Source organism: Helobdella robusta (genome assembly GCF_000326865.2).
Source record: "Helobdella robusta unplaced genomic scaffold HELROscaffold_23, whole genome shotgun sequence".
NCBI lineage: Eukaryota > Metazoa > Annelida > Clitellata > Rhynchobdellida > Glossiphoniidae > Helobdella > Helobdella robusta.
This window is the reverse complement of record NW_008704216.1, coordinates 1,351,764-1,365,349: the sequence shown is the minus strand read 5'-3', so window position 1 is coordinate 1,365,349 and position 13,586 is coordinate 1,351,764. Positions and strand designations below refer to the sequence as shown.

Sequence of the window (13,586 nt, the reverse complement as noted above, 5' to 3'; positions counted from 1 at the left end):
ATACATACACACATACATACATACATACACACATACATACATACATGCATACACACATGCATACATACATACATACATACATACATACATACATACAAACACGCACACAATTTCAGAATAAACGATGGCTTGGATTTTATACGCAACCGGCACACGACGGTCGTAGAGACAATGGCAGAGGGGATCCTCGAACTCAAAGCCCAACAACAACACAACAACAACAAACTTCTACAACAACAACAACAGCAGCAAGAGGAGGATCTTGATAGTAGCGACAGCGATTCAGACAACGACAACAACAACATCAGCTCCAACAGCGCCAGCAAACGCATGAAGAATTCTGAAGTTAGGGATGTCTCTTCACCGGTCGACGCGCGCATACAATACTTCCTAGATAGGTTCTACATGAGTCGGATTGGACTGAATACAATTCTCGGGCAACATTGTGAGCTTCAAGTTTTTACTTAATCTGTTTATAAATTTTTTAAAGTTATAAATGATTATACTGAAGGGTATTAGTATATTTTTTTCTCTGTTTCCACCTGCAGTGGGCATCTTTTCAAAGAAGAAGAAGATAACCATTGACGGCTACGTAGGCGAGATCCAACTGAAATGCGGCGTCAAGTCCGTGGCTGAAGGTGCCATAAGTATCCAATTAGCATAAATTAACATCCCATTGGCATAAATTAACATTTCATTGGCATAAATTAACATTTCACTGGCATAAATTAACATTTCACTGGCATAAATTAACATCTCATTAACATATTTGTCGTCCCATAGGCGAAAATTAACATCTCGTTAATTTGAGTCTTGGGTGTCGTTAGCATTTAAGATTTTTTATAAAAAAATTGTTGTTTTTGCTTATTATTATTTGTTTCGGATATTGTTATTATTTTTATTAATTTATATTATTATTTTTATTATTTTCACCTTCAGATGCATTTGATAATGCAAGATTCCTATGCGAGCAGTACTACTCTGATTGCCCAGATTGCGAGTTTATATGCAGCGATGGTTTGATTCATTTATTTGTTTTTTCATTCATTCATTCGTTCATTCATTCATTCATCCATACATGCATTCATTCATACATGCATTCCTTCATGATCACCATCGTCACCATGTTTCATGTAGAGACGACGAAGGGCTTGTTGGTTGACGATGTGTACATGTCCTACATACCTTCTCACCTCTATCACATGATCTTCGAAATTATCAAAGTCTGCTTCTTAACGTTTGTTCGAGAATATTTGATTTAACAGTAGCAAGCAGCATGCAAATCCACACCCCAGCACACACACGCGTATGTAAGAATCCATACGAACATGCATACACCATACACACAAACACACACACGCTTATTTATTTATTTATTTATTTATTTATTTATTTATTTACACCATACACACCACACACACATTCATTCATACATTCATTCATACATACATACACGCGTCCATACATTCAGAATTCCTTGAGAGCGGTTGTTGAATGTCACGGGGGCAAAGGTGAAGGTCAACTTCCAAAAGTCAAAGTCCTTATAAGCAAAGGGTCACAGGATGTCACTATCAGAGTAAATAATTTCAAAATTTTAGAAACATAATTAACCTTTGGCCTTTATGATCTAACTTCATTTCTGGACCTAATTTTTGACGCAGATTTCCGACAGAGGGGGTGGTATAAAGCGTAGTCAGTTGAAGCGTCTCTTCAACTACATGTACTCGACAGCCCCCAGGCCCGACTGCGAAGGTCAGACGCCACTTGCGGGCTACGGTTATGGATTGCCTCTTTCGAAAATTTACGCACGCTATTTCGGCGGTAATCTGTCGCTGTTCTCGGTCGACGGCTACGGCTCTGATGCTACGATTTGTCTGAAGGTTGGTTGGCGGGCTGGTTGGCTGGCTGATTGGTTGATTGGCTGGTTGGTTGATGTTTGGCTGGCTGGCTGGCTTGTGATTAAGTTGTTGGTTTGTTAGTTTATTGGTATAATATGTGCATATAAACAAAGCACACAAACAAAACGCTTACGTGCGTACATACCCAACAGTCAAATCCAGCAGAGGCCTATGAGGTCCTGCCAGTTTTCAACAGAGCAACATCGCAGAAATACACGCAAGCCACACAGATACAAGATTGGAGTTCTAATCCTATTGTTAGGTAAACTATGCCGACCGCACCTACCTTGTAATTAGTATGGGGCCTATATTTTGGAGTATATATATATATATGTATATGATGCTATGAAAGGTTTATATATACACGCAACTGCTACATTTTATAGTAGGATAAGTTTGATGAAGCCATTATTTATGATAGATGGAATTACCTGCTATACAATATGATACCGTAAATAATAATAATAACAATAATCATGGTAGTAGTAATGATAATAATAAATGTATAAATGATGATGATTATGATGATGATGGTGATGATGATGATGGTGGTGGTGGTAAGCATATACATCCATTTTTAAGTTATTTGTTTGCATGAATCAATAGTCCTGTTTCATGTCATATATATATATATATATATATATATATATATATATATATATATATATATATATATAAACCTTGTAAATAATGTATAGACAATGTAATTAAACAGTGAATTTGATTGATTCACTTTTAATTATTATTATTCTTATTTTCATTTTTATCCTGTTGATAATATGATTGTTGTTCAACAATTTTTTATGATTACTATTATGTTTGTTATTATTATTCTTATTATTTGCCGAGTTATGAAGACAGAATTTGGCTTTTACTAGATAGTATTAATATTTTTATGGTTTGTTTGAATGGGCTGCCTCGATGTCAATTGATTGATTGGTTAGTTGATTAATTAATGTTTTATTATATAGACATGTTTCGTCATATAAATTGTCTAGTTGATATTTACGTGGTTTATACATGGTTTTTATATATCCATGGGTTTAAATATCCATTTAATAATGTTTGTTTATTTAGTTTAATGAGAAATTGAAATCTTGAAAGTTTAATTTATGTGTTTAAAATTTGCATTTTTCTTGCTTATTTTAAGCATATAGTTTAGTGTATGATGATGAACGATTTTTTAATTAAATTTCGTTCATTTTGATGTTGAAGTTATTCGTTTCAGTGGTTCAATTGAAACGGGTTTACGGTAGATAAAAAAGTTGGTTAGTTTTGTCAAAAAGTATCATCGTTTTATTTAAAATCCGATTTCTATGCAGTTTGTTTTTAATATCGCTCATTGCGCTACGTTTTGTCATTTTAAATTTAAAAAAATCTATTTAAAAACATTAGTAATAAAATTTTTAATTGAAATTATAGTTTAAAAAATGTCTGATATAACAAATTTATTTAAAGCGACAATTAAAACCGTGAAAATAAGAGAAAAAAATCTTCAATCATCCTCATTCTCATCTTCTGCTACTGACAAGGCTATTTTGCCAAAATCTAACATTAATATTAGGAAAAGTGAATTTGCTGTTACGGCTAAGAACGTAGTGAGTGATATATTACGTTTTGTCTCTTAAGGTAAAGTATAAATTATCTGAAAAGTTAACTTAAAAAAGTTTTTTATTTTATAATTAATAGTTTCTTAAACTTAAAGTTTTTAATTAAAGTTATTTTATAATTAATAGTTTCTTAAACTTAAAGTTTTTAATTAAAGTTAAACTTTTTAAAATTTAAATTTTAAAATTCTAACTAAATGTTTTCGAAACTATGATTAAGGATTGGCTTTGTTTATTTTATTCAGTCAGTCAGTCAAGTTTCAGTCAATTTATTTAACTAACATGATAATTAACTAGTTTTTTAACAAAATCTAACCTACCATTTTTATATGGTGAATACTACACATATTATAATATAAATTATAATTAGGAAGCATATCACTTTTCCAAAACTAAAAATCTTATTTTACACATACTTCTACTATATAAATATTTTTTATATTATTATTTCAAAAGGTCTTGCTAATAACAAAACTGAAAAACTTCTTACTTGAGAATAGAAAAGATTACATCAGTGCCTCTGAGTGAGTATATATATTTATTTATTAAATAATAAAAGTATCATTATATTATATATATATATCTAAAATAGGAGTGATATAAACTTTTTTTAAATTATTTTTAAACGTAAGATAATAATGTAGAGTGTGTTTTAGCTACTTATATTTTTATTTGAATCATTCTCTCCATTCCTATTTTTTTCTCCTATTTTCTCACTTAGTTTTTTTTCTCTGGGGACAACAACATCACCATCTTCAAGACAAATGACAAATATCGATAGAGATCGAATTGATGCTGAAGCTGAAGCCTTTATGAAGATGTCACAAGATGCTATAAATCAATTGAAAGTTCAAGGTTGTCGTTTAGTTGTGTTGTTATTTTTATTAGTCAATCAACCAGTTAATTAGCTAGTCAACCAACCAGTCAACCAATTATCTGTCATCAAATGAACCAACCAATCATCGCAAATTTCACAACAGCCAATGCGAATAAAGTGCTAAGACAAACAAGAGAGCATATAGATCATGTACTCATTCTGATTGAACAGTATTTATTTGGTTGGTTGGTTGGTTGGTCGATTGATTGATTGGTTAATTGATTGATTAATTGATTTCATGAATAATTGGTTGGTTGACTGAATGGCTGGCTGGCTGATTGACTGACCAATTGATTTATTGACTGACTGACTGATTAATGAATTGATTGATATATTGATATATTGATTGATTGATTGATTGATTGATTGACAGCTGTTTGTAGGTTGTATAGTGAGCAGAAAGCACTGCGAGTAAAGAGGACCATACATAGAAAAAAAATGTAATGAAAGCCTTTTTCATTATATCATATTGTTCTTTGTTGTTGTTAACTATCTTTATTATTGATCGTCATCGTTGTTAAGATCCAGGCTGCAGACGGAACCAGCTACAATAAAGTTGCAAGTTCCCCCCAATGACAAAAAAGTCAAAAACTCCTCTCCTGATATTGATGATGATAAAAAGTCGCCATCATTATCATCATCGCCACCACCGTCATCATCATCATCATCACCGAAAATTTCTTCTCCTAAAAATGTTGATGACGACGAGGACGATGAGGATGACGATTCTATGAGTTATGAAGAAAAAATGATGGTTGGTTGGTTGACTGGCTGGTTGGTTGGCTGGTCGGCTGGCTGGTCGGTTGGTTGACTGGCTGGTTGGTTGATTTATTTAACAAATATTTATTGAATGCTGATTATCATTTGTTTTATTTTATTCTATCACTAGTTCATTTGGTCGTTTATTTGTTTGTTAATTCATTCGTTCATGCATTCGTTCATTCATTCGTTCGTTCGTTCATTCACTCATTCATTTATTCGTATATTCATTTATTCAATCATTTATTCATCCATTATTATTCATTTATTCAGTTACAAAAGGAGAATGACATTTTGTACGCTGAAAAGAGTTCAATCATTGAAGAGATAAAGTGGGTGTCATCTCCGGCTGTCAATCAATCAGTCGGTCAATCAATCAACCAATCATTGATATCTTACTAAACGATCACTCACTCACTTACTCACTCATTCAATCAATCAATCAATCAATCAATCAATCGATTAATCTATCAATAAATCATTTTATAATGGTATGCACTACTTCTATCTATCTATTGACTACCGTAATAATCGTCATCATCACAATAACAATAATAACAACAATAATAATAAAATAATAATAATGTTCACCAGACGAGTCGAAGGTGATATGATTGAAATATCCAAACTGCAGCGAGTTTTTTCTGAAAACATTTTGCAGCAGGTGATTTTTTTCCAGTGGATAAATGGATGGATTGGTAATTTGATGAATGGATGAATGAAATAATGAACAATTAAATGAGCAAATGAATGAATGAATGAACGAAAGATTGACTGAATATCCATCTATCTTCCATTTACAACCAAGGATGTCAGTGTACAGAAACTTGCCGATAATATATTAGGCTCGAATGAAAATCTGAAAGAAGGCAATGAATTGATAAGAGAAGTGATTGATTTGAATTTGAGTTAATCTTCTCGCATATGTTCATTCTTCTAATCATCGTCAACGTTATCATCTATTATTATTATTATAACTATAATTATAATAATATTATTATAACTTTAATTATAGTAATACTATAATTATAGTAATAATAATATTATAAAACCACCAGGCCATGAAGAACAACGCCGGCTTTCGAGTCTGGATCATGTTCATATTAATCGTCTTTGCTTTCTCGATTCTATTTTTAGACTGGTACAATCCCTAACGGTTGTAACGGTTCATTAACAGCAACAATTCCCTAACGGGAATGGTTGCTGTTAATGAATGAGGATTAAGAAGATTTTAGTTATAGAAAATATATATATATATATATATATATATATATATATATATATATATATATATATATATATATATATAGAGTATACGTTCATTTATTTTCGGTAATTCGTTTTTTTCATACATTCATACATATGTTGTATGCATTCATTTATTTTCGGTCCATCGTTTTTTCATTCATTCACTCCTTCATTCATTCACTCTTTCATTCATTCACTCCTTTATTCATTCACTCTTTCATTCATTCACTTCTACGTTTCATCCACTCCTTCATTCATTCACTCCTTCATTCATTCATTCACTCCTTCATTCGTTCATTCACTCCTTCATTCGTTCACTCCCTCGTTCATTCTAGCTGCACGTCGGTAGTGCAGTGAGCAATGATGCGTGAAGATGAATAGTAGGAAGATGATGATGAGGAGGAGGGTGATGATGATGATGATGAAGACGATTGCTGTCCCTAATATAAATGCACCATTCACCGGTGCATCTTGTTTATTACGTTGTATTTCTATTCATCCGACTACCTACTCGCATTTCGTTCGCCTTCTACCATTTGACGGATCGATTGCACTATAATTAACGAATTGGTGAAAAGATTGTAGGAATTAATTAATTTGATTGTAAGAATTAATTAATTAGAATTAATGGATGAATATGTATTGAAAAATTGACGAACAGATGATTTTGAGAACGTTGTTTCAACGGTTTATATTTTAACGTTCATATTTTTTACGTCCTTTCGAAACTTCATGTTGTTGTATTTCATTTTGGCACAGTGGAACTCGGCTATAAAGGTATTTTTTTTTCATTGTTTCTGCACCTGCAGACAGTATTTATTTCATCCAGCTCTATGTATCTACTAAGTATCTTATTCCATTCAACATTACGTATCTACAAAGTATCTTATATCATCCAACGTCATGTATCTATGAAGTCACTTTTTTCAACATTTGGCCTCTCCATCCTATTTTTCGTCAATGCTATTTATCTATACAAAATCCTGTTCAGTATTTGTATTCAGCACTCTGTACTTAATTGTTGTTACGTTGTTTCCAATTTCAAATGTTATTAATCTATGCTGTAATCAATGCAATTTTTCCAACATTAGTTATTTCTAGCTAGTGTTCTGAAGCATCAAATCATTTAATGTACAGAGGCTATTGTTTCAAAAGTAATTAATTAATTGATTAATTAATTATTAATAAATTGATTATTCGTTGATTGATTGAAAAACTTTTTATACACACTTGTAATATGTGAATGTTCTTACTATTTGTAATAGTAGTATATGGTAGTAGTATTATGATTAGTATTGGTGTTAGTAGAAAACTAGCTGTAGAGGTAGTAGTAGTAGCAGTGTAGTAGTAATATGGCAACACAGGAAGTATATATTAGATATTTATGTTAGCTAACTTCATCGCCAGCAGGATAATAAATAATTATGAATAATATATATATATATATATGTGTGTGTGTGTGTGTGTATACATGTATGGAAGTTTGTATGTATGTGTATGTATGTACGTATGTATGTATGTAGGAATAAAGGAAATTGATTGGTCGACAGCATCCTGTCCTTGACCAATCAAGCATCCTAATCCATTCATTATTTATTCATGTTTTGTGATAACAATTGTTATACACACACATACATACGCATACATACATACGTACATAGATACGCTTGCATACACGTACGTACATACATACATACCTTCACAGCAAAATCAGTGATGGGTTGGTTCATAATCAGTCGGGCTCTAGTCGTACGAATACTATTCGCATTTCACGGTTTCCTAACCATCTACCTCCTAACCGTTGTCAGTGAGGATCCGAATCACTGGTACGCCACCACATCTCTAACAGGTCTCCTGCTAGAGACCGGCTTTACTATATACGTCAGGAAAGGCCAAGAATGGAAATGGTTGGAAGTTATTTTTTTGCTTCTTTCGAATTTGTTTCTTAAGTATTTTTCATTCAGCTATACAAATTTGATTGATAGGTTCGTTTATCGACTGATTGATCGATTGGTTGAGATGGACTGTTTGAATGAATGAATGATTGATTGATTGATTGATTGATCATATTTGAAAGGTTTTGTCCCAGCGTTTTATTCTACTTACTGTCCGTAGTGCCGCCCATATGGTTGTTAGAACTGCACGAACTCGAAGAGAGAATTATGGAGGAGTTGATTAGGCAGAACTCTACCAATGTTTTTCATAACGTCAGTGACGACGAACAGATTGCCGATCTGCTTGATAAGATTGTCAGTGTCTTTGGGGGTTGATTCGTTGATTGGACTGGTTGATAGATTGATAGATGGATGGATGGATGGATGGATAGATGAATGGATGAATGAATGGATGGATGGATAGATAGACAGAGAGATAGAAACATTGATAGATACATTGATAGAATAGTTGATTGATTGATTAGTTCATAAGTATTGCTACTATGATTTTAACCACATCATTAATCATTACCAACATCATCACTTTGTTGATCTCTTTACAATCACCTTAATCGTCATCATCATACTTTTTATCATCGTCATCATTGTAACCATCATCATCATCGATGTTACCAGAAAATCCCGATAAAATTTGACTTAACATCCGAACAAGTTGTTAGAATGTTGGAACAGCTATTACTATTATTTCTCATTCTTGGAAGGTGTGTATGTGTGTGCGTGTGTGCATGCGTGCGGACTTGCAGACAGACATATGTAGGATCGTTGTGAATCGTTTCCTCCCAAAGAACTCAATCATATAAAAACACCCGACACATTCATCTCTCAAGCTTTGAATTTAATTAATCAAGCACGTGTGCATGCCTTCGAAATACCTAGGTGGATTTTGCCAAAAGGCCAGCTGACGCACGATCAATTGAGTGAATTGTTGCTGGTCTATATCGCCACTGCTGCTGATATTGTCGAATTTTTCGATGCCTTCAAAGAAGATGCGGTTATTGTTATTGCTATTCTTCTCATTCTTCTTATTATTATTATTATTGTTTTTGTTGTTATTAGCGTTAATTTGTTCATTGTTTGTGATTGTTCTTTTCGTTGTCATTAATTAACTGGTCAACTAGCCAATAGGCCAAACAACCAGCCAATCAAATAACGAAACAACCATCTAGATGATTGGCCAGCCATCTAATCAACCAATCAACCGATATTCAGTTGATTAACTATCCAATCAGTTAACAAATCAACCAACCACTCAGTCAACCAACTAACCAATCAATCAATTGATTGAACAGGTTCGATTCAATAGACCGCTATGTATAGTTATTCTGTCAATATGGTCCTGGAGTTTGTTGCAGTTTACAATGGTTCTCACGGCTACCAAAAAACCTAAGGATGTTGCACCTCCATCTCTGCTGTCCATTCAACAAGGTTGTCATTTTTTAATCATTCGTTCTTTCACTCATTCTTTTATTCATTCATTCTTTCATTCATTCATTCATTGATGATAAGACGATTGATATTGTTTGTCTTAATGATTATAATGTTGATTTTTTTCTACTTTTTCTTTCTCTTCATTTTCTTTCTATTCTTCCTCCTCTTCTTCTTCTTCTTCTTATTATTATTATTATTATTGTTGTTATATTATTATTATTCCGGAACACCAGGCTTGTTCTCCACGTTTCGGCAGAATCCATCGAAAGCCTCTCCACTCACACCACGCACGCAACAACGATTTCAAACAACAACGACAACTGCAACGGTGAATACTAATCAACACGAACAACAACAACAAAATCATCAACAACAACAACAAATTCCGCAATACATAGTTGTTGACGAACACGATGATAAAATGAACAGTGATGAAGTTGACCACAAAAACAACAGCAATAATAATGATAAAAACGTTGCAAACGGTTGTGATGATGATGAGGTTCAACAACAACAACAACATCATCATCAACAACAATTTTTACAGTTAGAACAACCAGCAATACATTCTTCGTCATCATCGTCTTCACCATCATCAGACCAGTCAACAAAACTTGACAATTCACCACCACAACAACAACAACTCGTTACAACACCATCATTAAAACGAAAACTAAAATCACAACAACTAAAACGTTCAATATCATCAGCTTCATTAGCATCATTGCAACAACAAAAACAACAACAATCTCAAACGCTGCAAAAACAATCTCAACAAGATTTCAAAAGGTCTCAACAAAATCTACAACCACAACAACAACAAAACTCACTACAACCACAACAAAATTCCCCACAACAACAAAGACGTCCAATAATGCTACCACGCAGAAATCTTCTAGTACCGCCAATAAGTTTAGGTAAAACCGTACTAAAGGGCCCACTGAGATTTGGTCAAATGGCTTCAAAGTCTCCAAGTTTGCCACCGCCAGTTAAGTTGGAACCGTGCTTCACACCGGAAGTGTTTGGGATTGTTATATCTATGTTTCTTCAGGATGCGCCATTTTTGGTTCTCAGGTCGTGGGTGTCGCTTTTGTTATTAATGTTGTTATAAGTAGTGGTGGCAGTTGCAGCAGTAGAAGTGGCAGCACTAGCAGCAGCTGTAGTAGCAGTAGTATGAGTAATAATATTGATATATATATATATATATATATATATATATATATATAGAGAGAGAGAGAGAGAGAGAGAGATAGATACTGATTACTACTCTGAACAGATTACTTTTGATCTTCCAATACGATGTCGTCAGCTATACAAACATGTTCTTCACCTGCAAGAATACATTGGTTTGCATGCTACTGACCTACCGCCTGGTCGTCATACAGATTGAAAGGTTATTATTATCATTGATTATTATTATAAATCTCATAATTATATTCATTATTATAGATAATGAGCATTGTGGTTTTATTGAATATTATTACATTAGTATATATTTTAATTATTCTATTTTCTTCCATTCATTAGATTGACTTTGATTGAAATAAAAGAGTTTATAATTATATTTATAATTATATTTATAATTATATTTATCGTTATTCATCTCAGATGTCGGCCATATTGTGTAGACAGAAACCAGCGAAGGCGAGCGGCTAAAGAAAATGATAATTCAGGCGCGTTAAGTGGGCTGGTGGTGTCTCTTGGAGGTCAGGGCAACAACTTGGGTGGGCGTAGTGGGGCTGGGGCTAAGAAGATCAAGGACGCCGTTGATCTGTATTATAAGTACTCCACAAAGGTGAATTTGATTGGTAGACCTGGATTGTGCGTGTTGCCCTGATTGGCGGGGATGGATTTTGATTAGTTAAAAGTGTGATTTATTTTATTGGCTGAGTTGTGATTGGTTGAATGGTAGAGTTTAAATTTGGAAGTTGAGTTTCTGAACTTTGATTGGGCGAATGGATGAATAAATTAACTGAAGGTTGAGTTATGATTAGCTGGTTGACGGTGAAATAAATTGAATTATTCGATTGATTCGTTCATTCGTCAAATAATCCAGGTAAATTTACGAGAATATACTGGAGGTGGGACTTTGAAAAACAGCAATAACAAAAGCAACAGCGGCAACAACAACAACAATAATAATAATAAGCTCGGCGTCACCATACACCACCACTACAAACATCGTCGTCATCATCATAGCGGCCACGGTTACGAAGCTGCAGACGATTATGATGAAGAGGCAAATCTAATGATGAGGCCTGATAAAGACGATGATGATGCCATTGATGTCAACGACGATGATGTCAACGATGATGATGATGATGATGATGTTGGTGGTGATGATGATGATTTGTTCCTGTGGGCTGTTGCTGATAGTGATGCCGACGTTTCTATGCTGTCGGCGCCCGATCGGATGGATGGCCTGGAAAAGCTGTGGGAGTTGTACTGATGATGATAGCGATGGTGAAGAAGCTAATGATGATGATGATGATGAAGATAGTGGTTGTGATGATAATGATGATGATGATGGAGATGATAGTGGTTGTTATGGTGGTGATGATGCAGACGATGGTAATTTTAAGTATTCATTCTGAATTTTTTCTTCCATTCATTGTAAGTTTTAAAAATGAAATTTTTTAATTAACCTGAGGCATTGCTTAAACTGGTAAATGTATGGTAACTGGTAAATATTTCCTCCGTTATTATTGATATTCTTCGTGTTTTTATTATTATTTCCTTGCCTCGTTATCGACGTTCTAATTTGTTTACACGTTAAACCGTTTGTGTGGGCATACCTATAGTTATAGTATATAGTTAACCTCTTATTTACCGTCTATGACAAAACGTGTTTCGCTGATATAGCCAGCCCTTCGTTGAAATCTTTCGAACGCCAAGAAAGTGAGTAAATATATTTTATTAATTAAACAGAACTATAATGTTTGTTAACTAAATTAATCAAAAAATGTAGGAAACTAAAAACGATGCCGCGAGCGAAAATGACGAAGCCGAATAAAAATTTGGCGAAATTTACGCAACCTCTCCAGCCGGCATTTTCAGGCCAAAATCGTTCATCTCAAAATCCACAACTTCTGCAGCAGCAAGATTCACAAAGAAAGCGATTTTCAGAAGCCGAAAGTCTCTTGGAGAATCAGATGAGGACAACGATGAGATTGTTGAGCAACTTGACATCAATGCATGAATCTATATCTAGGCCTGCGACGTCCTTACATTTCCAAAATCAAGAAAGTTTCCCAAACGCCGAAAATACGCCGTTCTTTTTTAAAAAGAACACTGAAAAGAACATTGCAAAGAAAAGTTTCGGAAATGATTCGAGAAGACAGAGTGAAGAGGTTTATCAATTGCAATTATCTCGAAAAACAACTCTAAAATCGTCATACTGGCACGATGTCGAACGGCCTGCGGCAAATCAGAAGTTTGGATCGAGCGCAGAACGTGTCAGACGCAAGAAAAGTTCCGACAGTCGTGTTAATAGATATTTAGAAGCTCAGGCTAGAAAAAGTATGCTGAAGAATCAGAATGATTTGCCAGCGCAGATGAGAGGTCGCATGAAAAAAAGACGTGGTGGTGAGGAAGAGGAAGAAGAAAAAGATGATGAGGATGATGTTCTTGACGATGAGTTGTATGGTGAGAGTGATGGTGAACGTGATGAAGATAGCAACGATTTTACCTCGCGTTATCTCGAGGGAGGTGATTATTTAAATGAAGAACTCATTAAAAGTTATTACGGTGAGGAATACGAAGCCGAAGAAGCGAAATCAGTGAGAAGCCAAGCGTCCAGTTACAGTAGATTAAA

The 13,586-nt window shown here is 34.0% G+C and overlaps 3 protein-coding genes across 3 annotated transcripts in view; all 3 read left to right on the top strand.

The window, feature by feature from the left end:
- The window catches only part of HELRODRAFT_111666 (hypothetical protein), a 5,141-nt gene extending 1,866 nt beyond the window's left edge, over positions 1-3,275 (top strand). Inside the window, exons 4-11 of the mRNA XM_009018989.1 lie at positions 117-268; positions 347-445; positions 549-638; positions 940-1,017; positions 1,138-1,223; positions 1,472-1,576; positions 1,662-1,880; positions 2,051-3,275. Coding sequence (XP_009017237.1) covers positions 117-268; positions 347-445; positions 549-638; positions 940-1,017; positions 1,138-1,223; positions 1,472-1,576; positions 1,662-1,880; positions 2,051-2,164 — 943 coding nt within the window. The 3' untranslated portion in view covers positions 2,165-3,275. The remainder of the gene's footprint in view (positions 1-116; positions 269-346; positions 446-548; positions 639-939; positions 1,018-1,137; positions 1,224-1,471; positions 1,577-1,661; positions 1,881-2,050) is intronic.
- A 53-nt stretch (positions 3,276-3,328) lies between these two features.
- HELRODRAFT_111663 (hypothetical protein) lies at positions 3,329-6,404 on the top strand (the record flags this gene model as incomplete). Its single annotated transcript, XM_009018988.1, has 11 exons — positions 3,329-3,496; positions 3,962-4,029; positions 4,266-4,360; positions 4,486-4,563; positions 4,756-4,822; positions 4,905-5,136; positions 5,415-5,473; positions 5,736-5,805; positions 5,950-6,030; positions 6,200-6,297; positions 6,334-6,404. 10 exons carry the CDS (start codon positions 3,329-3,331, stop codon positions 6,293-6,295), a joined length of 1,014 nt encoding a protein of 337 aa, XP_009017236.1. The 3' UTR covers positions 6,296-6,297; positions 6,334-6,404.
- A 1,701-nt stretch (positions 6,405-8,105) lies between these two features.
- HELRODRAFT_156957 (hypothetical protein) lies at positions 8,106-13,580 on the top strand (the record flags this gene model as incomplete). The annotated part of the gene is made up of 8 exons (XM_009018987.1): positions 8,106-8,296; positions 8,467-8,654; positions 9,130-9,335; positions 9,634-9,735; positions 10,637-10,638; positions 10,748-10,846; positions 11,049-11,165; positions 13,535-13,580. 8 exons carry the CDS (start codon positions 8,106-8,108, stop codon positions 13,578-13,580), a joined length of 951 nt encoding a protein of 316 aa, XP_009017235.1.
- Between the last annotated feature and the right edge of the window lie 6 nt (positions 13,581-13,586).